General features: G+C 42.6%; 1 protein-coding gene across 1 annotated transcript in view; it reads left to right on the top strand.

Annotated features, from left to right (window-relative positions):
• LOC126996371 (hemicentin-1-like) overlaps positions 1 to 21,911 on the top strand; it is a gene marked incomplete at its 5' end in the record, with an annotated part of 130,842 nt that extends 108,931 nt beyond the window's left edge. Inside the window, 1 exon segment of the mRNA XM_050856741.1 lies at positions 21,699 to 21,911. Coding sequence (XP_050712698.1) covers positions 21,699 to 21,911 — 213 coding nt within the window.
• Between the last annotated feature and the right edge of the window lie 326 nt (positions 21,912 to 22,237).

Genomic DNA, 22,237 nt, shown 5'->3' with positions numbered 1-22,237 from the left:
GGCGAAGTCATACAGCCGATTAAGAAAGAGTTTAAGACTATCATAAGATATAAGGAGAATATCTTAAGAAAAATAATCAATGCTCAACTAGCTATCACATTCAATGATATATATATATATATATATATATATATATATATATATATATATATATATATATATATATATATATATATATATATATATATATATATATATATATATATATATATATATTGTTCCTTTTCGTCATTATTCCTTTTCGCCTTTTCCTTTGTCTCCCCGTTTTTTTTCCGAAACAATATATCTTGCTCCCCCTCTCTTCCTTTGTCTTCTCTGCCTTTCCTGCGTTCTCTGTATCTCCGTTAGTACTGATTCCATACATCTTCCTTTAATTTTATTTTCTACAAACAATCCCACTTTTACCCCTGCTTGAATTACCTTTAAATATAATTTTTACATTTCCGTAGAACTCAAATATTCCTTTTCCAATGATAATTTATGACATTCGTGAAAAAGAGCTAAGGTTAAAAGTCGTAGATCTGAAATTTCTCGTACTTAAAGGAAATTATCTCTTTTTATCTAAACTTTGACCTTTCCAATTAGTCAAAGTGAAATGGAGATGAAAGATACCCGTTGGCCTCTTTCATTTTTCTTTCTTCATCCAACTCTTCCGCTTCCTTTTTTATCAATATATCTCATCCCTCTTTTCCTTCTTCTCCCCCTCTCTACGGATAGCTTACTGGTGTAAGTTTCCCCTTTTCTTTCTTTTTCTTGACAACTCTTTCTTTTCTTCTGCTGCCCCCTATTCTTCTCCCTTCTCCTCTTCCTCCTCCTCCTCCTCCTCCTCCTTCTCTTCCGCCTCCTACTCCTCCTCCTCCTCCTCCTCCAAAAGCGTTGCATTAAACTATAGACCCATAAGTTTGACATCAGTGGCAGGAAAAATACTCGAGAAGATTATTAGAGACTAACTTGTCAAGTTTCTAGAGGACAATATTATAATCTCCGACACCCAGCATGGCTTCAGAAACAAGCGCTCCTGCTTAACGGATCTATTAGACTTCTTCCAAGATATATATAAGAATTGGGATGACAACATCCCCAGTAATGTTATATACCTGGACTTTCAGAAAGCTTTTGACAAGGTACCGCAGGAGCGACTCCTTAATAAACTGCACTCGGCGGGCATTGGAACCAATTTGATCGCGTGGATAAGAGATTGGCTCACCGGCAGAAAACAACGAGTACTACTCAACGGACAGCCTTCCGATTGGCATCCAGTCACTAGTGGAGTGCCTCAAGGGTCAATGCTAGGACCCATTCTCTTCATCATATAAATCCACAATATCGAAATTTGCTGAAGACACCAAAGTGGGTGGAAAGGCCCTCACAAAGACCGACTGCGAAATCAATCGCATTATCGAATGGTCGAAAAAATGGCAAATGTCCTTTAATGTTGACAAATGCAAATTCATGCACACTGGGTCCAGAAATAGCAACCGCACATACATCAGGAATGGGAAACCTCTGCAGGTGATGCAGGAGGAAAAGGATCTTGTGGTCACTATCAGTAGTGACCTGAAACACGCGAATCACTGGTAAAAAGCATATAACAAAGCCAACACTATGCTTGGGTTCAAAGCGACGAACTTCGATTGTAAAACGTCAGACGTGATGCTATCATTGTATAATTCCATGGTAAGACCGCACCTCGAGTATGCAGTGCAGTTCTGGTCCCCTAATTACAGAAAGGACATTGATTTACTGGAAAGGATTCAACGACGCGCCACGAAAATTATTCCAACTTTAAGGGCCCAACCGTACGAGAAACGACTCAAGCGACTCAATCTCTTTACATTGGAGAAAAGACGCCTACGAGGGGACAAGATTCAAGTCTTCAAGTAGCTGAAAAAGTTCAATAACTTCGATTACTTCAAATTCTTTCAACTACAAACCAACTCAAGAACTGGAAATAACGGTTTGCCCATTCAGTCAAGTCGATGTAACACAGACATTGGAAGGAGTTTCTTTACGAACCGAGTCATCCGCCACAGAAACAATCTTCCCTCAGAAGTAGTAAATGCAAATACCATCAGTTCCTTCAAAAATCGAATCGACCGTCATTTCGTTGCGTCAGGAATAAACTGAATAACGAGGCCCCAAGTGGCTGTCGAGCAGATTAAATCACCAAAGCGGGCAACCTCGTAATAAGCCAATAGGCCTTCTGTTGCCTGCTTTTCCATGTTTCCATGTTTCCTTCTCCTCCTCCGCACAAGGTTAGAATCCTGAACAAAAGCTTTGGATCTGTGTTCACGGTTGTCTATGAGAGCCCCACTCCACCTAGGAGGATTACACACATGGTAATTGGCACGATTTACATTCAAGAAAAAAATATACGCAAAAGTATTTGACTTACATAAACAAGTTAACCGGACCCGACCACTAAGGCTGCCAAGGGAACTCAGACCGTTTACCAGCAGCCCCGATCCGATGTAGTTTCAGGTGATTGCCTTTGCGACTGCCACCTGATGTATCACTTTTCACTTTTTCGTGTTGCTGGTCTGCTTTTTTACTCTCCGCTACTAGTTTATCGTGTCTGTTTTCATCCCCGCTTTCTTGGATGTATTTGCACTTTCACTAATTCATAGTCTTACTATTCATCAATTCTTAATTTATATTCCCAGACCATTGAAACCAAGTGGAAGTAACACCGATTTTCAAAAAGGATATAAAATACTGGTTTCAAGCTGCTTGTCATTGTAATCTTGAGGTAATTGATGTGTGGGATCATCGATTAAAAAGAAAATCTTAAGTTTCGAAAAAAAATATATATATATCACTAAATATTCAGCACTGATTTTGCAAAAAAACATACACGATATTAACCATTCACTGGACTTCTTTGTTTTATATGATAACTGGATCATTAATATCTCTAGAGGTCATATATATGTATACTTCCAGAAAAGGCTTTGAAGATGTATCACACAAACGATTTATGACACTTCAGTTAGTGGGTTTAGAAAACAACCTGATTGCGAGGATAAGGCATTGGCATATTGGAAAAAAACTTATACTAATAGGTGAGCTTCCCCCCATTTCCGGATGACATAAACGTGGGTGGGGGACGGTCCTCACGGACAGGAAATCATACAAATAAGACCGGTCGTCTTGGTCGGTGTTCTGAGACGTGACAAATATCCATTAGCATTGAGAATTATAGTTATAATCCTGATAATACTGGCGTGAGTATTATCTGCAAGCCTAACGTAAGGACACGGACCTTGGGGTTTCTATCAGCAATGACTTGAAACACACAAACCGCTGCCAGTATGCCTGCAAAAATATATACTAATACAATGCTCCGGTTCATAGCAAGAAATGTTGTGCAAAACGCCGACAATAATGCTGTCTTTGTGTCACCCGTTGGTAAGACTTCACCTGAAATATCCAGTTTAATTTTGATCTTCGAATTACAAAAAAAACAAAAAAAAAAACGTTTAATTACTCAAGAGTGCAGCGACGCGCTACGGAAATCATTTCATTGTTAAGGCAAAAGCCGTATGAAGAACGACTCAAGAGCGATTCAAGCTACTCTTTACGTTTAAAAAAAAAGGGACGATTGTGGGGTAAGGGTATCCAGGTCTTTAAATACCTAAACACTTTCAGTAATGTCGACCACTTCAAGCATTTTTGCATTCCAAACGAACCCCACAACAAGTAATAACGATCAAATAGTTCAAGCAATGGGATTCGGTACATACATCAGCAAACTTAGTGTATTGGTTAGTTATGGGGAGGCGGTGGCTGAATGGATAGCGTGACGGCCCCGCGTTCAGGATGACGCGAGTTCAATCCCCGACCGGTGCCACCAAGCTGGGATTTTTCAGCCGCCGCGGAGTGGGTTAAAATTACCCACATACTGTCCAGAAGACCACCTATCAACCCGGACTCTAGATTCTAGGATTAAAGATGAGCTCCGGGAGGGCAGCATGAGCCAGTGCAAGATGGCGTCACCATAAACACTCGCCTGCGCCAGAACGGGCTGGGTCGACCAACAGGCCCCACCGGGAAGAAGCCTTGGACCGACCATCAGGAATTCAGGATCCACCGGGAAGAAGCCTACCGGCGCAATAGGCCACGACGTAAAAAAAAAAAAAAAAAAAAAAAAAAAAAGTTAAAGCAGACACAATCAACTCTTCTAAGAATCGCACTGACCGTCATTTTATTATTTATGAGGTTAACAGAACCTTCCCTTCCGTATGTAAAACGTGTGTTTAACATGTTCGGCGGATGTCTGAAGTTGCTTACAATTTTAAGAAATTGCTTAAAAGGTAGGCTAGTGAAAATTAAAAAAAAAAAAAAAAAAATATTGCTGTTGCCTGCATATCTACGTTTCCATGTATTTTGCTCCTCGTCCTACTACTACTTTTCCTCCTCCTACTCCTCATTTTCCGTTTCCTACCCTCCGTCTATGGACCAATATTCAATCTCCATCCTCTTTATCGTTTTTTTTCTTTCTTTTTCTTCGCACATATCTTTCTGCCAACATCCTCTTCTATTTGCTTGGATCATTATATCATTACACATCCTTTCCTTCCATTTCATTCTGCTTTCCATATCTTTCATTTCTCCTCCTTTTCCTTCATCTTCACCTCTCACAAAATTAGTCCACAAGAAAGACACACTCCACACTCTCTCCCATTCATCAATCTGTCATCCTTACCTACCCTCTACCCTTCCCTCTCACATTACTCTTGTCCATCACTTTACCTTCATCCTGTCCCAACCTTGCACCCCTCCCCAGTGCTACGAAGGCGTCCCAACCTAGTAACCACATTGAAGAGTGAGAAATACGCTTCCCCTTCGAAGTTTGGGCCTGGGAATAAATGGGGGTGATCACGGCTAATGTTTCAACCCGAGTTACTAATCGTTTTGGTACCCGGTCACAGGTGGTGCTGGAGGAGGAAGAGGAAAAGGAAGAAAAGGAAAAGGAGGAGGAGGAGAAGGAGGAAGAAAAGGAGGAGAAGGACGACGACGACGACGACGACGACGACGACGACGACAACGACGACGAAGAAGAAGAAGAAGAAGAAGAAAAAGAAGAAGAAGAAGAAGAAGAAGAAAAAGAAAAAGAAAAAGAAGAAGAAAAAAAAATCAGGAGGAGGACGACAACAACAGCACTAACACCAACACCACCACCACCACCAGCAACTGCTACTACTGCTACTACTACTACAACAACAACAACAACAACAACAGCAACAACAACAACGAAAACAGGAACAAGAACAAAGTAAAGAAACAAAAGAAGAGGAAGAGAAGGAAATGAAAGAACTGAATAATGAGTAAATAAAGGTGGTGAGAGGAACTGAAGAGTATAAGGAGTTACTATGATTATATACTGAAAAGGCAGCTGGTAGCTGAAGGGTCAGCGTTCAGGCGCGGTGTCCTGGAGGATCGCAATTTCAAGCTGACAATTTTCACTGATTTTTTCTTCATTACTGAGTGATTTAAGAATACCCACACGCTGTACTGAAGGCCACCTATCTACCCGGACTCTAGATACATTATCTAAAGCTGATCAAAGATGAGCTCCGGGTCAGGGTGGCTGCATCAGCTGAGCAAGATGGCGCCATTATAAAATTCTTGTGTGCGCTAGAACGGGCTGGGGTCGACAAGTCAAGAAAATCGAACGGCGCTATAGGCTGAACGCAAAAGCAATAAAAAAGAGGGTACAGAGAAGGTTATAAGAGTGAGGGGAGAGAGAGAGAGAGAGAGAGAGAGAGAGAGAGAGAGTCAAACACACACACACACACACACACACACACATGCAAAATACATATATTGACAGCTAACATACCAGAGAAGGCACCAGTAGACTCGAACGAATGGACTGACAAACGCAAAGGTAGATAGTTAGTACTTTGCGAGGGTGACTACCCACTCTGGTTATGGATGAACTCATCTTTACGTCAATCAGTTTCCATGGTGTCGGCGAAAATTGCCATGCTCACTAGAGGGAACCTGAGCGCATAAACTGGCAACTCTAACCCCGAGACGCATCCCCTGTCGCCGAACTGTATCTATACGACAGACGGACAGATGGACAAGGTGCCATCAATGTTATCCTCTTACTCCTCTTCCTCTTTCTCCTTCAGAATCCGTCTTCTTTACACCTCCTCTCTTCCTCATCCTCTCTTCGCCTCTAAATATTGGAATTGGAAATTGAAATCGCAGCTTAGTACTGAAGAAAAGCTGAAGGCGAAGAGTGGTATGATCTCCCAGAGGTGTTGGATTAAGATCAAGAGCAGGAGGAGAGTGAGACTTTAAATGAAATGAAAAAATAAATATAGGCAGAACAATTAAAATAATCGAAGGATGAAAGTTAATGAGAAGAACAAAAATAAGAATAAGAAAAAAATGAAAGATACAAAAAGATAAAAAAGGAAGCTCAAGGTGAATGAAAAATAGCATAAGTCCACTAAATTCTTCTATTTTCCTCTTTTCCTCCTCCTCATGCTCCTCCTCCGTTCCCTCTCCTCACACCACTGCCTCGACCAGACGGCGATATTAGCCGGCGCCAAAGTCCTGCCTTATTCGTATTCACGGCTCCTCCTTTTCCTTTCTCCTTGGTCCAGACGCTTTGTATTTTCTGGTCGTAGGAGAGAACAAGGTGGGGACGGGAAGGGACCGTACGGAGGGTGGGAGAGGGTTCGTGGAAAGAGGAGAGAGAAGGTAGGGATGGAGGAGGAACAGAGCAGGAGTGGCACGACAGGGGGAACATAACGTGACTTACTCTTTCGTTCCGTTGGGAAATCGTGACTTCCTTCTCTTCCATCAAGACAGTCTCAGTAAGACTCCTCAAACATGTTTACGGAGGTTCCATGTTTTCCTTTTTGTTTCTGTTCATTTTTTTTTTTTCGTTCAGAATGGTTCTTGGTTTTTCATTATCTGCTTCTGTTTTTCCTCTTTTACTCGTACCTCCTTTTACCTGTATCATCTATATTTCCTCGCTTCATTTACTGGCTTATATTACTGCTGCTTATGTCTTCATTCTTTTCTTCTTTGGAATAACACCTCACGTCTCTTTCCTTAGTCTGGGACTGTCATATCATCCTTATTATCAAACTCCTATTTTCTCCTTATACGTCCTGCATTCCTCATGCTATTTTTTTATTTCCTCATTCCATTAACGTATTTACCTCTCATTCCTCTTCATCCTCATTACCAACATCTCTTCTCACATGTTTTTCTTTTCCTAGCTACGGTCCCTTTACACCCCTTGCAAACCCTCGTCTTTCTCGTTACTCCCATCGTCCTATCGTTTTTCATCCCTCGTACATTGTAATATGACCAACGTAATATATCTCCCTACCGATTTTTTTTTTACTTTTCGACTTTTTTTTTTTTTTTTTTGGTCGTGTCATCTTACCACTCTTCATAATGACTTGTTCATCGTCCTCTCTATTCCTTTGCATATCTAAAAAGGTAAAGCATTTTATTTACCCCTTTGTCTACAAGCACACTTATTTCCTATTCCATTTATTTATATTTCAGGACGCGTCTTCACGACCACCATACAACGTTAAACCCGGAAATTCATCTGGCCAAGTCTTCATGCAGAACCTCTCCCATGTTTAAGTGCCTAATGGCAGTATTTATCGACTTGCTCAGGTTACAAACTCAGTGGGCGTCCCCTTGGTCTCCTCATCACCTGCTACTCTCTTAATTAAAGAAAACAAAGTCATGTATTGCTCCGAGTCTCAAGTCAGCCAAGCAGCAAGACTTTTCTATACTCTGTAATGTCTACCCTGAGGCACCTCCTCTCCTAAACCTTGGAGGCCTTCCAATATACTTCTGAGCACCTTGAGAGTTTCAGTTACAGGTATCCCGCAACTCTCTAGGGTCCTCTAGAAAATGAGAACCTCAAACCAGTTTGAAACCGTTACTGTATACCCGAGCAAACGACTGGTCCCTCAGTTTCTCAAGACGTAACCCTGGAATGTTGGATTCTGAGATTTTCTTTTAGTTGATGCGTACCTCCGTTTCGAAATAAATTCGCTGTCGGTCACAAAGAACTCAGCAGTTGGGGAGGCAGTGGTTGAATAGTTAGTGTGCGGGCGCGACGTCCTGGAGAACCGGGATTCGCGCACCGCCTGCCGCCACAAGCTGAGATTATTCAGTAACTGCTGAGTGGCCTAAGACTGCCCACATGCTGCTCTGAAGACCACCTATCAAGCCGGACTCTAGATTCTCTCTATAAAAAGAGGATCAATGATGCACTCCGGGGAACAGCATGAGCCAAGCAAAACTGCGTATCTATAGGCACTTGCCTGCGCCATAAGAGGGTTGGGCCGATTATCAGACCCCATCAAGAAAACCTACCGGCGCCATAGGCCAAACGTAAATAAAATCGGAAAACCCTAATGTTACATCACGTGCTGATAGGTATTTGAGAGAATCTCGTTACACAGTTGTTTAGAAGTAAAATGTTAGTACAACGGAATCCAGCTGACTGACGTAGCAAAACAAGGGCAGGAGAAAAATAAATCAAAACAAGTATATAACTATATTGAATTTCAATCACACAACTCATACCAAACAATCATTCAACATTTACGACTATCAATACTTAATCTATTGACAACATAATTGACAGTAATACAGTTACAAGACAGGCCTTAGTCTGCTGTAATGTTGCCAATTCAACATACTTGTCACCAGTTGGCCTGATGTTGTGAGGGTCATGAGAGGTCGGCTGAGACTGACGACTTTTGTTTTAATATGTGTCGCCACCTCAAGGGTGGGGACACGGAGCTATATAATAGAGCCCGTCAGGGTCAAGCGCGTACGTCCCTCCGAGAAGGGACCAGCGGCTCATGAAGGGGAGGGGGGGGTGTCGACAGACCGACTCTATCGGCTGACCTCACCCTAGCCAAGTCGGTCTGTCGACGAAGTCTGTCTTGTGTGTGTGTGTGTGTGTGTGTGTGTGTGTGTGTGTGTGTGTGTGTGTGTGTGTGTGTGTGTGGTTTTTTGTGTGTGTGTGTGTGTGTGTGTGTGTGTGTGTGTGTGTGTGTGTGTGTGTGTGTGTGTGTGTGTGTGTGTGTGTGTGTGTGTGTAATAATAGTAATAATAATAATAATAATAATAATAATAATAATAATAATAATAATAATAATAATAATAATAATAATAATAACAAGACTGTGTGTGTGTGTGTGTGTGTGTGTGTGTGTGTGTGTGTGTGTGTGTGTGTGTGTGTGTCAGGGTACCGTAATAAACAGAGAGGAGAGCGAGAGGTGTCCGTGCAAGAAGGACACTCCTGGAACAAGGAGCCGATCGAAAGGAACTGTAGGCGGAGCCAGTGCCGGCCGCGGGTTGGGAGATTGATTTTGATGTCACAAATGACTCGCTCTAAGGAGACTTAAATTATATGCGCCCCGGGGAGTGCTGCTCACTACGGAGCGCTGCGACCCACTTCTGACATGGGTCAGGTCTGGACCGCAAGTGTGTGTGTGTGTGTGTGTGTGTGTGTGTGTGTGTGTGTGTGTGTGTGTGTGTGTGTGTATCCTTTCGTTACAGGCATTGTTACTGGGGCGAAATACCAGTTTGCCCTAACACCTACCATTCTAGAGAATCATCGAACGAGTACTGACGAGGATTTGATCGATCTCCGTTGCAACAGCAAGTCACTTCCCTGTGGACTTTGCAGAGTCCAAGGAGATAACTGTTTCCGTTTATGGTGTCAGAGCCATGGTGACAAACATATAACCCGTTGGCAACTATGTATATGCTAGCACTGCATTGAACTCCCCCAAGGGGAGGAGTTGGCTGAGTGGTTAGCATGCGGGCCCCGCATTCACCGCGGTATGGACGACCCGGGTTCGAATCCGCCGCTACCACCTGGAATTTTTGAGTCACTGCCGAGTGTCCTACCCACATGCTGTCCTGAAGACCACCCATCAACCCGAACTCTAGAAGAACCGTCCAAATCATTCAAGGATGAGTTCCGGGGGCAGGCAGTATGAGCCAAGAAAAGATGGCGCTACTATAAACACTTGCCTGCACCAAGACCGGCTCGGGCCGACCAGGAGGACCCTCAAGAAAGCCTACCGGTGCTACAGGGTTCGACGTAAAAAAATAAAATAAAATAAAATAAAATAAAATAAAATAAAAGACAACGGGTGTGTCATGCGGGGGGTAATAAAGGTTAAGGTGAGTGTATACGCTATAGTTGGGTGTGGCTGTTGTGCTCATATCCGATCCGTTAGCCTTTTGAGCCTGTGGTAGATAAGAACCAGGTACCCTGGGACCCGGGCCAATGTGAAACCCGGGATTGTCACAGTTTACCTTCCTCAGGTTTCCCCAGGTATCCATCTATCGAACAGTCATAAAGGGAAGATGAACAGTTGGGTGAGCTGCACGCCGACTGCCCGGACCGGGACTCGAACCCGGGCCCGCGGAGTAGTAGCCAGGCACGCTAGACTGATCGACTATAAAGTCGAGCTTGGCACTGATCACCTCTTTCTACTGATGTTCATATATCTGTGTAGGGGCGTACACAAAAATATGTGGTGTGTATTACATGGCATGCTTCAGCCTCACCATCATCATGCGCTCTTCAACATGATGTTGGGGTTGACCCCCAACAATAGAGAAATGGCTATAGCTACTTTTTTTTTTAGATGACCACCATCGCTCTGGTCAAACCCGTTATGTGTAAAACCCTCAAAACTGACATCTCCATTGCCAGGTCTGCTCGTCTTAGAGAGTCCCATTAAGTTCAGTTTCAACCTCCTGTACCTCCAAGAACCTACAATTTTTCATCCCTAGGATTTTATAAAATTCAGAAGAGAATAACGTAACTCGTTTCATTATGTGGAACACCATCTCTCCTCCTCTAAACCTCACCTTCTCTTCCTCACCGAAACACAGGTTTCTGAGGCTACTGACAGCAATCTCTACTCTGTTCCCTCCTACTATTTCTATCCTAAATTTCAATCCAAAGCTGGATGTTGCGCCTACGTGCGCAACGACATCACTTGCTCTCGTGCCCACGACCTTGACTCTTCAGAATTTTTCACCATCTGGCTAAGACTTCATTGTCATTCTACTACTAAATACATCTGTGCTGTTTATCTCTCACCTAACTCTACTAACTATGTAAAATTCTTTGACTACTTGAACTCTAAAGTGGAGCACATCTTGTCACCACCAGCTTTGGCCTTCATCCTCTGTCACTGACCAGCTTGGTGAACAAGCCTATAACTTTGCTCTCCTCAGTGACCTAGAGCAGTTGGTTCAACACCCTACACGTATTCCCGACCGTCTTGGAGACCGGCCCAACATACTAGATCTCTTCCTTACCTCTAACCCTTCTGCTTACTCTGTCAAACTGTTCTCTCCGTTGGGCTCCTCCGATCACAACCTTATTTATGTATCCTGCCCTATCGCTCCTGTACACCCTCTGCACCCACCGAAGAGGCGATGCTTCTGGCATTTTGCTTCAGCTCGGTGGGACGACCTGAGGATGTACTTTTCCGATTTCCCGTGGATTGATTATTGCTTCCAGGATAGAGACCCCTCTGTGTGTGCCCAGCGCATCACAGAGGTGATTGTCTCTAGAATGGAGTGATACAATCCACGTACTTTCTCTACTCCTCATGCTAAAAAGCCTTGGTTTAATCACGCTTGTTCTCGTGCTGTCAAAGATAGAGAGGCAGCTCACAAAAGGTACCAGAGCCTTCGAACTCCCGCTAACCATGACCTTTATATTTCTGCCCGGAATCGTGCCAAATCTATTCTCCGACTTACCAAAAACTTCATTGATAGAAAATGCCAAAACCTTGCTTTTTCTAATTCTTCCCGTGACTTCTGGCATCTAGCCAACTTCACCTCTTCATCTTTTCCTCCTCTCCTTAGTCCTGCCGGCAACACCGCCGGCCCATCTATCTCTAAGGGTGAACTCTTCTCTCAAGCTTTCTCTAAAAACTCCACTCTGGACGATTCTGGGCATATTCCTCCTACTCATCCCCCGTCTGACTCCTTTATGCCTGATATTAAGATTCTTAAGAATTATGTTTTCTATGTTCTCTATGGCCTCGATCCTCAGAAGGCTTATGGACCTGATGGAGTGCTTCCTATTGTCCTTATAAACTGTGCTTCCGTGCTGACACCCTACCTGGTCAAACTCTTTCGCCTCTGCCTGTCAACATCTACCTTTCCTTCCTGAAGTATGCCTTCATACAGCCTGTGCCTAAGAAGGGTGATCGTTCCAGTCCCTCAAACTACCGTCCTATAGCTTTGCTTTCTTATCTATCTAAAGCTTTTGAATCTATCCTTAACTGGTAGATTAAAAAACACCTTTCCACTTCTGACCTTCTATCTGATCGCCAGTATGGGTTCCGCAAGGGGCGTTTTACTGGTGATCTCCTTGCCTTCTTAACTGATTCTTGGTCATCCTCTCATAGCCGTTTCGGTGAAACCTTTGCTATTGCGCTGGACATATCAAAAGCCTTTGATAGGGTCTGGCACAAATCTTTGCTTTCCAAACGACCCTCCTACGGTTTCTATCCTTCTCTCTGTACCTTTACCTCCAGTTTCTTCTCTGACCGTTCTATCTCTGCCGTGGTAGACGGTCACTGTTCTTCCCCTAAACCTATTAATAGTGGGGTTCTGTCCTATCTCCCACTGTCTTTCTGTTGTTCATTGATGATCTTCTTTCCAAAACAAACTGTCCTATCCATTCTTACGCCGATGACTCTACTCTGCATTATTCAACTTCTTTTAATAGAAGACCCACCCAATAGGAACTAAATCACTCCATGCTGGAGGCGGCAGAACGCTTAGCCTCAGACCTTACTATTATTTCCGATTGGGGCAAGAAGAGCTTGGTGTCCTTCAATGCCTCAAAAACACAGTTTCTCCACCTATCCACTCGACACAATCTTCCAAACAACTATCCCCTATTCTTTGACAACACTCAGCTATCACCTTCTTCAACACTAAACATCCTCGGTCTATCCTTATCTCAAAATCTCAACTGGAAACTTCATATCTCTTCTCTTACTAAATCAGCTTCCTCGAGGCTGGGCGTTCTGTACCGTCTCCGACAGTTCTTCTCCCCCGCACAGTTGCTATCCATTTACAGGGGCCTTGTCCGCCCTCGTATGGAGTATGCATCTCACGTGTGGGGGGGGGGCTCCACTCACACAGCTCTCTTGGACAAAGTGGAGTCTAAGGCTATTCGTATCATCAGCTCTCCTCCTCTTACTAATAGTCTTCTACCTCTTAAATTTCGCCGCCATGTTGCCTCTCTTTCTATGTTCTATCGATATTTCCATGCTGACTGCTCTTTGGAACTTGCTAACTGCATGCCACCCCCCTCTCGCGGCCTCGCCACACACGACTTTCTACTCAAGCTCATCCCCTTACTGTCCAAATCCCTTACGCAAGAGCTAATCAGCATCTACACTCTTTCATCCCTCACGCTGGTAAACTCTGACTGACTCTCTCAGACTCCCCCCTTGAGGGAGCACTTAGTACCCTGAGGGATTTTTTAGTATAGACGAGGGGGGGAGGAGTATTGGGAGAGGACATCTAGCTCATAATACAACCAGGCAGCTTAGAAATAATTATAGGGGAGTAACAGAGGGCGGGCTAAGAATCTTCTATACTAACAGCAGGAACCTCAGAAACAAGATAGACTTACTAAGGGGTGAAGCTTGTTCAGAAAATTGTTACATAATAGCGATTACTGAGACATGGATAAACACTGCCAATATAAATTTTAGATCGGAATTTGAATTAACGGGTTTTCAGATGTTTCACAAAGACAGAAGGGGAAGAAGGGGAGGTGGAGTTGCGCTATATGTTAAAGACTCACTTAAATGTTCAGTTAACAATTCAGTCAAAACTAACATGGATTCAGAATCAGTTTGGATGGACGTTTACAAAGGGAAAGAAAATCCAACTCTAGGAGTTCTGTACAGGCCACCCAACCTTAACAGGCAGGACACAAGTATATTATACAGGAGATTGGCAGGGCGAGTAGGAGTAAAAATGTCTGCATAATGGGGGATTTTAATTATAGGAATATAGACTGGGAAGACCTAGTGGGTGACCTGGAAGCCGAGGATTTTCTTGAAGTTATACAAGATAATTTCCTTAAGCAGGTAGTTACTGAGCCTACCAGATGAGGTAAAATATTAGACTTAGTCCTAACTAATAATGGAAACTTGCTACGTGAGTTGGAGGTGGGCGGAGAGTTAGGAAATAGTGACCACAGAACGGTTCGGTTTAGCTTAGACTGGGCGGTAACCTACGAACCAAACCCAGTGTTAGTGCCAGATTTTAGAAGAGCAAATTAAGAAGGGTTTCGAAGACATCTTGATGGGATAAACTGGGATAATTTAGGGATTCATGAGGGCCAGAACTGTGGGTTGGAGAGCCAGGAGAACCAGGGAGAAATGTCTTACAATAATTTAGTTAGAGTAAAAGTAGAGGGGCAAGAACAGCATATACCACAGCGAACACTTAGAAAAGAAAACAATGACCCTAAGTGGATGACTCGCGGACTAAAACACGAGATAGGGTTAAAGAAGGGAATTTATCAGAAAATAAAGAATGGTGAAACACATCTCAGGGGCCGGTATATCGAACTATCTAGATTAGTGAAGAGTGAAGGATAGCAAAAAGGAACTATGAGATCAAAGTAGCAAATGAGGCAAAAAGTAATCCTAAGGGCTTCTTTCAGATGTATAGAACAAAAACAAGGGAGAAAATTGGACCGCTGAAAGCAAACACAGGCGAGCTAGTAGAAAATTACGAAAATATGAGCACAATGTTGAACGACTACTTCCTTTCAGTATTCACACAAGAGGATCGAACGACTATTCCGGAAAGGGTTCAGGTGCACGAGGGCGGGGGTGGCGATAAATTGAGGGATATAATCATTACCAGGCAAGTAGTTCAGGATGAGATAGAGAAGCTTAAGAAGAATAAGTCGCCAGGTCCTGACGGGATATTTCCGAGGATATTAAAGGAATTTAGTGATGTACTCAGTGACCCACTAACTGACATCTTTCAGATGTCGGTAAATACTGGTTATGTGCCCAGCCTATGGAAAGTAGCTAATGTGACGCCGATTTTCAAAAAGGGGGACGGGTCAGTTGCTTCAAACTATCGCCCAATTAGCTTAACATCGGTTATAGGCAAGATGCTGGAGTCCATAATAGCCAGGAACATTCGGGAGCATCTTGAGAAACATAGCTTAATTCACGACTCGCAGCATGGGTTCACGAAAGATAGGTCATGCCTCACCAATCTCTTGTCCCTCTACAATAAAGTATTTGAGGCGGTAGACAGAGATGAAAATTATGATGTAATCTATCTTGATTTTAGTAAAGCGTTTGACAAAGTTCCTCACCAACGACTGTTGCATAAATTACAGGCTCACTGAGTAGAGGGTAAAGTTTTGAACTGGGTCACGACGTGGCTTAGCAATAGGAAGCAAAGAGTGCAAATCAATGGTAAAATATCTGACTGGGGGTGTGTTACGAGTGGGGTCCCACAAGGTTCGGTATTAGGTCCACTTTTGTTTATTATTTATATCAATGACTTAGATACAGAAATTAGTAGTGTCGTCAGTAAGTTTGCAGATGATACCAAGATCGGTAGAGTAATTGAGTCGGATCAGGACGCTAGTATTCTTCAGGATGAACTAAACAGATTGTATGACTGGGCGGATAAATGGCAAATGGAGTTCAGTGTAGGGAAGTGCAGTATTCTGAGTGTAGGTAGGAACAACCCCTCACGTAACTGTTGCTTAAATGACGCTCCCATAAGCAGGTCTGGGTGCGAGAGGGATTTAGGGGGCTTAGTGAGCTCTGATCTCCGTCCAAGGGCACAGTGCATTCAAGCTAGAAATTGAGCAAATAGGGTACTGGGGTTTATTTCAAGGTGCGTGAGCAACAGAAGCGCCGAAGTCTTCCTCAAACTATATTTAGAATTAGTTAGACCTCATCTTGACTATGCGGTTCAGTTCTGGTCACCTTACTATAGAATGGATATCAAAATGTTAGAATCGGTGCAGAGGAGGATGACTAAGATGATTCAGGGGTTGAGAAACTTGCCATACGAGGAAAGATTCAAACGGTTAAACTTGCATTCTCTAGAAAGGCGAAGGGTGCGTGGAGATATGATCAAGGTTCATAAATGGATGAAGGGCTTTAATAAGGGGGATATTCGTAAGGTTTTGTTGGTAAGAGAACCGGGTAGGACACGAAGTAATGGGTTTAAACTGGATAGATTCAGATTCAACAGGGACATAGGCAAAAATTGGTTTACTCACAGATTGGTGGATGAGTGGAATAGGCTTAGCAGTTACGTGGTGAGTGCCAATGCAATTGTCACATTCAAAAATAGATCAGATAAATTCATGGACAGCGATATTAGGTGGGGTTAGATACACGGGAGCTTAGGTTCAAAGGAGCTGCCTTGTACAGGCCTACCGGCCTCTTGCAGAATCCTACGTTCTTATGTTCTTATGTAATCTTCCTTCATCTGTATTTCCTCCTGCCTACGACTTTAACTCTTTCAAGAGGAGGGTATCAGGATACCTCTCCTCCCGAAACTGACCTATCTTTCGGCCGCTCCTCTAACTCTTTTTAGGAGCAGTGAGTATCGGGCTTTTTTTTTACATTTGTTACTTTTTTATGCCCTTGAACTGACTCCTCTGCTGTAAAGAAAAAAAAAACTCATAGCCGACTCAATCAGTGCAAATAGTTGCAAAATTAACGTCACCTAAGATAATGAGTGTCACGAGGTGGTATTTGTATAATACGATTGACTGTCGATTTTGTCGTTCAACACCCCATTCTCTTCAGTTTCACATATTCCTGGAGGAGCGTTCACTGCAGCAAGAGACATGAAGCCTAGATTGATCTTCAATTTCACTCACATTATACGCCCATCAACCGGATTAGCCTTAATCATGAATGAGTGCAGTTGGCTGGAGGTGCTCAAGATGGAACAGTAGAAGGTATACATATATCGATCCTGGCATTGGCAAGCCTCCTCGTCTCGTCGTGCAGAGTCTCACTATATTCACCTTCAATCTCCTGAGTATACTCAATAGGTGATCCTCCGAAAAGCAGAGGACGTTCCATAAACCCACAAGCTGACCCCTTCGAAGGTTAACCCTGGTCCTAGTTCTGCAACATTCTACTTCAAATGCAGGGGACCTGAATTTTTTGTCATGTATCGTTCATTAACGGCAGGCTCACCCGATGCGATACATCGAGGAAGCCTGCCTCGGATTCCCCAGCAGAACCGGATCGGGATCCAGTCTCACACAGCGATCCGACCTTTACTTTTTATGTCTGTTTTGGGAATAGTGAAGTTATTTCCGAGGAAAGGATGCAGGCCCTTCACCAATCAATCCATATCAGGACTCGACTGACCGCTAGCCGTGGGCAGTGACACAGGACCCATGAGGGATTAATTATCATAAATAACAGGAAGGAGATAAACATACAAAAGCTGCGCGGGAAGGTTGATCATGCCGCATTCCTCATTCAGATACACTAGCCCCTATCTTCATTAAGATGGAAGGAAACCGTGTCCATGCTAACCTTCGCAATTCTTCCCTCCTTTGTTTTCCATTCACCCATTCACAGGAAAGTAAAGTCTATTTTACTCTTTCTTCCGACCAACATACGTCGCTCCTTCTTTCATTTCTCATCATAAGAAAGGGAACAGTCTCCGTACTCTTTCGACTAATAAGCGCCGTTCCCTCTACCCCCCCCCCCCTTTTTTTTTACAGCAAAAGAGACAGTTCAAGGGCGTAAAGAAAAGAAAAAAAAAAAAATATATATATATATATATATATATATATATATATATATATATATATATATATATATATATATATATATATATAAAAGCCCGGTACTTACTGCTCTTGAATAGAGGTCAAAGGAAGAAAATTATCTTCACATTCCCCTTCCGACTACCAAACACTTTTTCTTATGGAAGAAAAAACGTCTCTATACTTCTTTTCTGACTAACACACACGAAGATCCTCCTTCTCCTTCCATTAGAGGGAGGTCTTTTATTTTTAGACTAGCACACGCCTTTCCATCCTCCTCCATTCACGGATTAAACAACCGTCTAATTACTCTTTTTTTTTCGAATAACACACGTCTTTTCTTCTACCCTTTCATTCACAAGGAAGAAACCTGTTTCCTTACATATCCTCTGGCAAACAATCATTTCTTTGTTCCCATTCCATAAAGCTTCCCCCCCCCCAAAAAAAAAAAAAACTTGATTATATTTTCTTTCCTCACTATACTAGCACACTTACATTCTCTCCTTCCTTGTCACTAACATCTCATCCCTTCTTTTGTTTCCTTTCCCTGCAACGGTCTCTTCATACTTCGCTCAAAATTTCCCTAAAAACCACTCTGGACGATTCAGGGTATATTCCTTCTACTCATTCCCCTTCTGACTCCACTATGCCCAGTTATTAAAATTCTTAAGAATGATGTTTTCTATGCCTGCTCTGGCCTCAATCCTCACCAGGCTTATGGACCTTATGGCGTGCTTCCGTGCTGACACCCTGCCAGGTCAAACTCTTTCGTCTCTGCCTTTCAACATCTACCTTTCCTTCCTGCTGGAGGTACACCTATATTCAGCTTGTGCCTAAGAAGGGTGAGCGTTCCAATCTCTCAAACTTCGATCCTATAACTTTTTTTGTCTTTCTAAAACCTTTGAATCAATCGTTAACCGGAAGATCCTTAAGTATCTATCCACTTTTAACCTTCTATCTGATAGCCATTATGGGTTCCCCAAGGGGCGTTCTACTGGTGATCTTCTTGCTTTCCCAACTGAATATCTACGCCGTTTCGGTGAAACTTTTGCCGTTGCCTTAGACATCTCGAAAGCTTTTAACAGAGCCTGGGACAAATCTTTGCTTTCTAAAATACCATCGTGCGGATTCTACTCCTCTCCCTGTACTTACATCTTCAGTTTCCTTTCTGGCCGATTTATCTCTGCTGCCGGTCACTGTTCTTCACTTAAACCAATCAACTGTGATGTACTGCAGGGCTCTGTCCTATCTCTCTTTCTGTTCTTCATCAAACGAATGAGCTTCTTCCCAAAACAAACTGCCCTATCCATTCTTGCGCCGATGACTCTGCTCTGCATTATTCAATATCTTTTAAAAGAAGACCTTCCCAACAGGAACAACATGATTCCAGGCTGGAGTCCGTAGAACGCTTAACATCAGACCATACTATCATTTCCGATTGGGACAAGAACTTGGTGTCCTTCAACGCCATAACAATTCAATTTCTCACCTGTCATCTCGACACAATCTTCCAAATACCTATCCTCTATTATTCAATAACACTCAGCCGTCACTCTCTTCTACAATAAACCTCCTCGATCTATCCTTAACTCAAAATCTCATCTAGAAATCTCATATCTCCTCTCTTACTCAATCAACTTCCTCGTGGCTGGGCCTTCTGTATCGTCTCCGCCAGTTCTTTACCTCCTTCCAGATACTATCCATATACAGAGGCCTTGTCTGCTTTCATATGGAGTATGCATCGCATGTGTGTGTGTGGGGGAGGAGGGGCTCCACACACACATCTCTCTTGGAGTTTAACGGCCGTAGTATTAATGTCCCCCATCCCTTTTCCCTTCCCTTCCATTTCCCTTTGCCGTGAACCGCAGTATTAAACGTCCCCACGGAGTTGGGTTTGTTTCATACTACCCAGAGAGGGAGCGGACGGGGTCGAAAAAGCGTTGACTCCGCCGGGTGAGAAGTAGGACCTCTTCAGCTTCCCCCTCGTATATTTCATAAATAAATAGGGTTCTATTTGTTATTATAGAAGGGAATGTATTTAAAAGTATCAGAATATGACCGATATTATATCGCAAACTTTGCTGAAATTATTATATTTATTTTAGGTTGTAAAGAATCTGGTGTTCCCATTTGATTGTAAACATACATCAGCACCGACTGGATACCCTGTCAGTACTGCTCCAACAATATTACTCAATGGGACATTTTGTTCATCAGAGTAGGATTTTATGCCTGAGAAAAGTGATGATGTTGTGCAGGAGGGAAATGGAAGTAATGTTAAGAAGTTTCTTGACACATCTCCTTGAAGTATTTTTCACACGTGCACAAGTGTTTGGTAACTGAAACATCAGTTGCCTCCTCAATAAGTAGAGGAAACGGGGTGTACTACATGTCTTTTATTAGGCTATCATGAAGGATATCCAACATTGGTGAGAATACAACTACTCTTTGTTCTATGAAGTTTCATATTGTACAAGAAGTATTTTTTTTCCTGAAGTTTCCTTTACAGTTGTCCCCAAAAATGGCAGAAAATGGCAGATTGCTGACTAAATATGGCATTATTTGGCAACACTTAATATATACCATAAAAGGGCATTTGTTAGAGACAACCGAGATTTAAGGCAAAAAATGTCATAAATGACACGAGCAGGCAACCCCGGTGTGGCTGCCCGCGTGTTTCTACAGTTATGGATACCAACCTATCTTATAAATTAACTTATCCGGATTACTTAATATTTACGAGAAGATCAACAAGATTTATTTTTATTTTGAAATATATGATGTACAGTAATACAATGATGTGTGAAAAATGCATTGTTTGTCTCGTTTTCCATAATTATTGGTTTTAAAGTTATGCCAACATTATTATGACGTGTAGATTGGTTCTGGTCTGGTCCGCATATCTGTCCCGGGGACGGGAAGGGGAAGGGGAGGTTTATACCTACCCTAAACTCGCACGTGGGGATAGGGACGGGAAAGGAAACGGGAAGGCTAATACTACAGCTGTAAGGCTCTTCGTCTCATCTTCCCCCCTCCTCTTACTGACAGTCTTCTACTTCTTAAATTCCGCCGCCATGTTGCCTCTATCTTTTATTGATATTTCCATGCTGACTGCTCTTCTGAACTTGCTCTGCATGCCACATCACCGCTGTCCCGCAGCACTCGACTTTCTACTCCTTCTTATCTCAACACTGCCCAAATCCCTTATGCACAAGTTAACCAGCACCTTCATTCTTTCATCCCTTGCACTGGTAAACTATGGAACAGTCTTTTTTCGTCCTGCCTACGACTTGAACCCTTTCAAGAGGAGAGTATCGAGTCACCTCTCCTCACGAAATTAACCTCTCTTTTGGACACTCATCTGAACTCTCTTTTATTGGGGTAGTGTTTAGCATTTTTTTTTGTCATTATTATTATTATAATTATTATTTTTTTTTTTTTGCCTTTAAGCTGCTTATTTTGCTGTGTATAAATAAATAAATCTTTGTAAGCAACAGTCTCTTCACACTCATTATATACCTTTCCTGCCGTATCCATTCCTTATTTCCCACCCCTTCTATCCACCTCAAACTAACACTCGCCATTGCTTTTTTTCCTCTCATCAATAGAGAAGAAAACAGTTTACTTACTTCTCTTCTATCGAATATAAGTCCTCCGCATCAGATGTCCTTCTTCATTGTAACACCGTCTTATCTGTCTATATTTCGTAACTCTATACTTACACTTTATCTCTCACTATAAAGCGCATTTTCATTTCTTATCTACTATTTATCTACTACCATAAAATTCTCCTTCTCCTTCCATCATAGTCATCTGTGGGCCTTCTAACACTCTCGGTCTTTTTCAGGGTGAGGAGCTAGTGCACAACGTAAGTGCCGGCGTGATTGTGGGCGATGCAACGCTGGCCCTGCAGGCAGTCAAGAGGCACAGGTCAGGGCGCTACGAGTGCGAGGCATCCAACGTTGAAGGTGACTCAAAAAGCAACGTGGTCAGCATCAATATCAAGTGTGAGTACGACCTTGAGGAGCCTGAACGTTTAGATTCAGTGATGTACTTCTAATATTACTACTACTACTACTACTACTACTACTACTACTACTACCAGTACTTCTACTACTACTGCTACTACTACTACTGCTGCTACTACCACATATATTATTATTATTATTACTACTACTACTACTACTACTACTGATGATGATAATAATAATAATAATAATAATAATAATAATAATAATAATAATGATAATAATGATAATGATAAACGTAGTTTTAGTTTAGGCAGCCTTTAGGCTGAAAATGTGCATGTTATGGATGCATTTTGAAAAATAAAGTCGCATAAGAAATAAGCAATAAAAGAACGGGGTTGGAGAACGGTGGTCTGAC

Source organism: Eriocheir sinensis, chromosome 10, assembly GCF_024679095.1.
Source record: "Eriocheir sinensis breed Jianghai 21 chromosome 10, ASM2467909v1, whole genome shotgun sequence".
Lineage (NCBI taxonomy): Eukaryota > Metazoa > Arthropoda > Malacostraca > Decapoda > Varunidae > Eriocheir > Eriocheir sinensis.
Note: the sequence above shows the minus strand (reverse complement) of the source record. Positions and strands in the feature narration are given on the sequence as shown.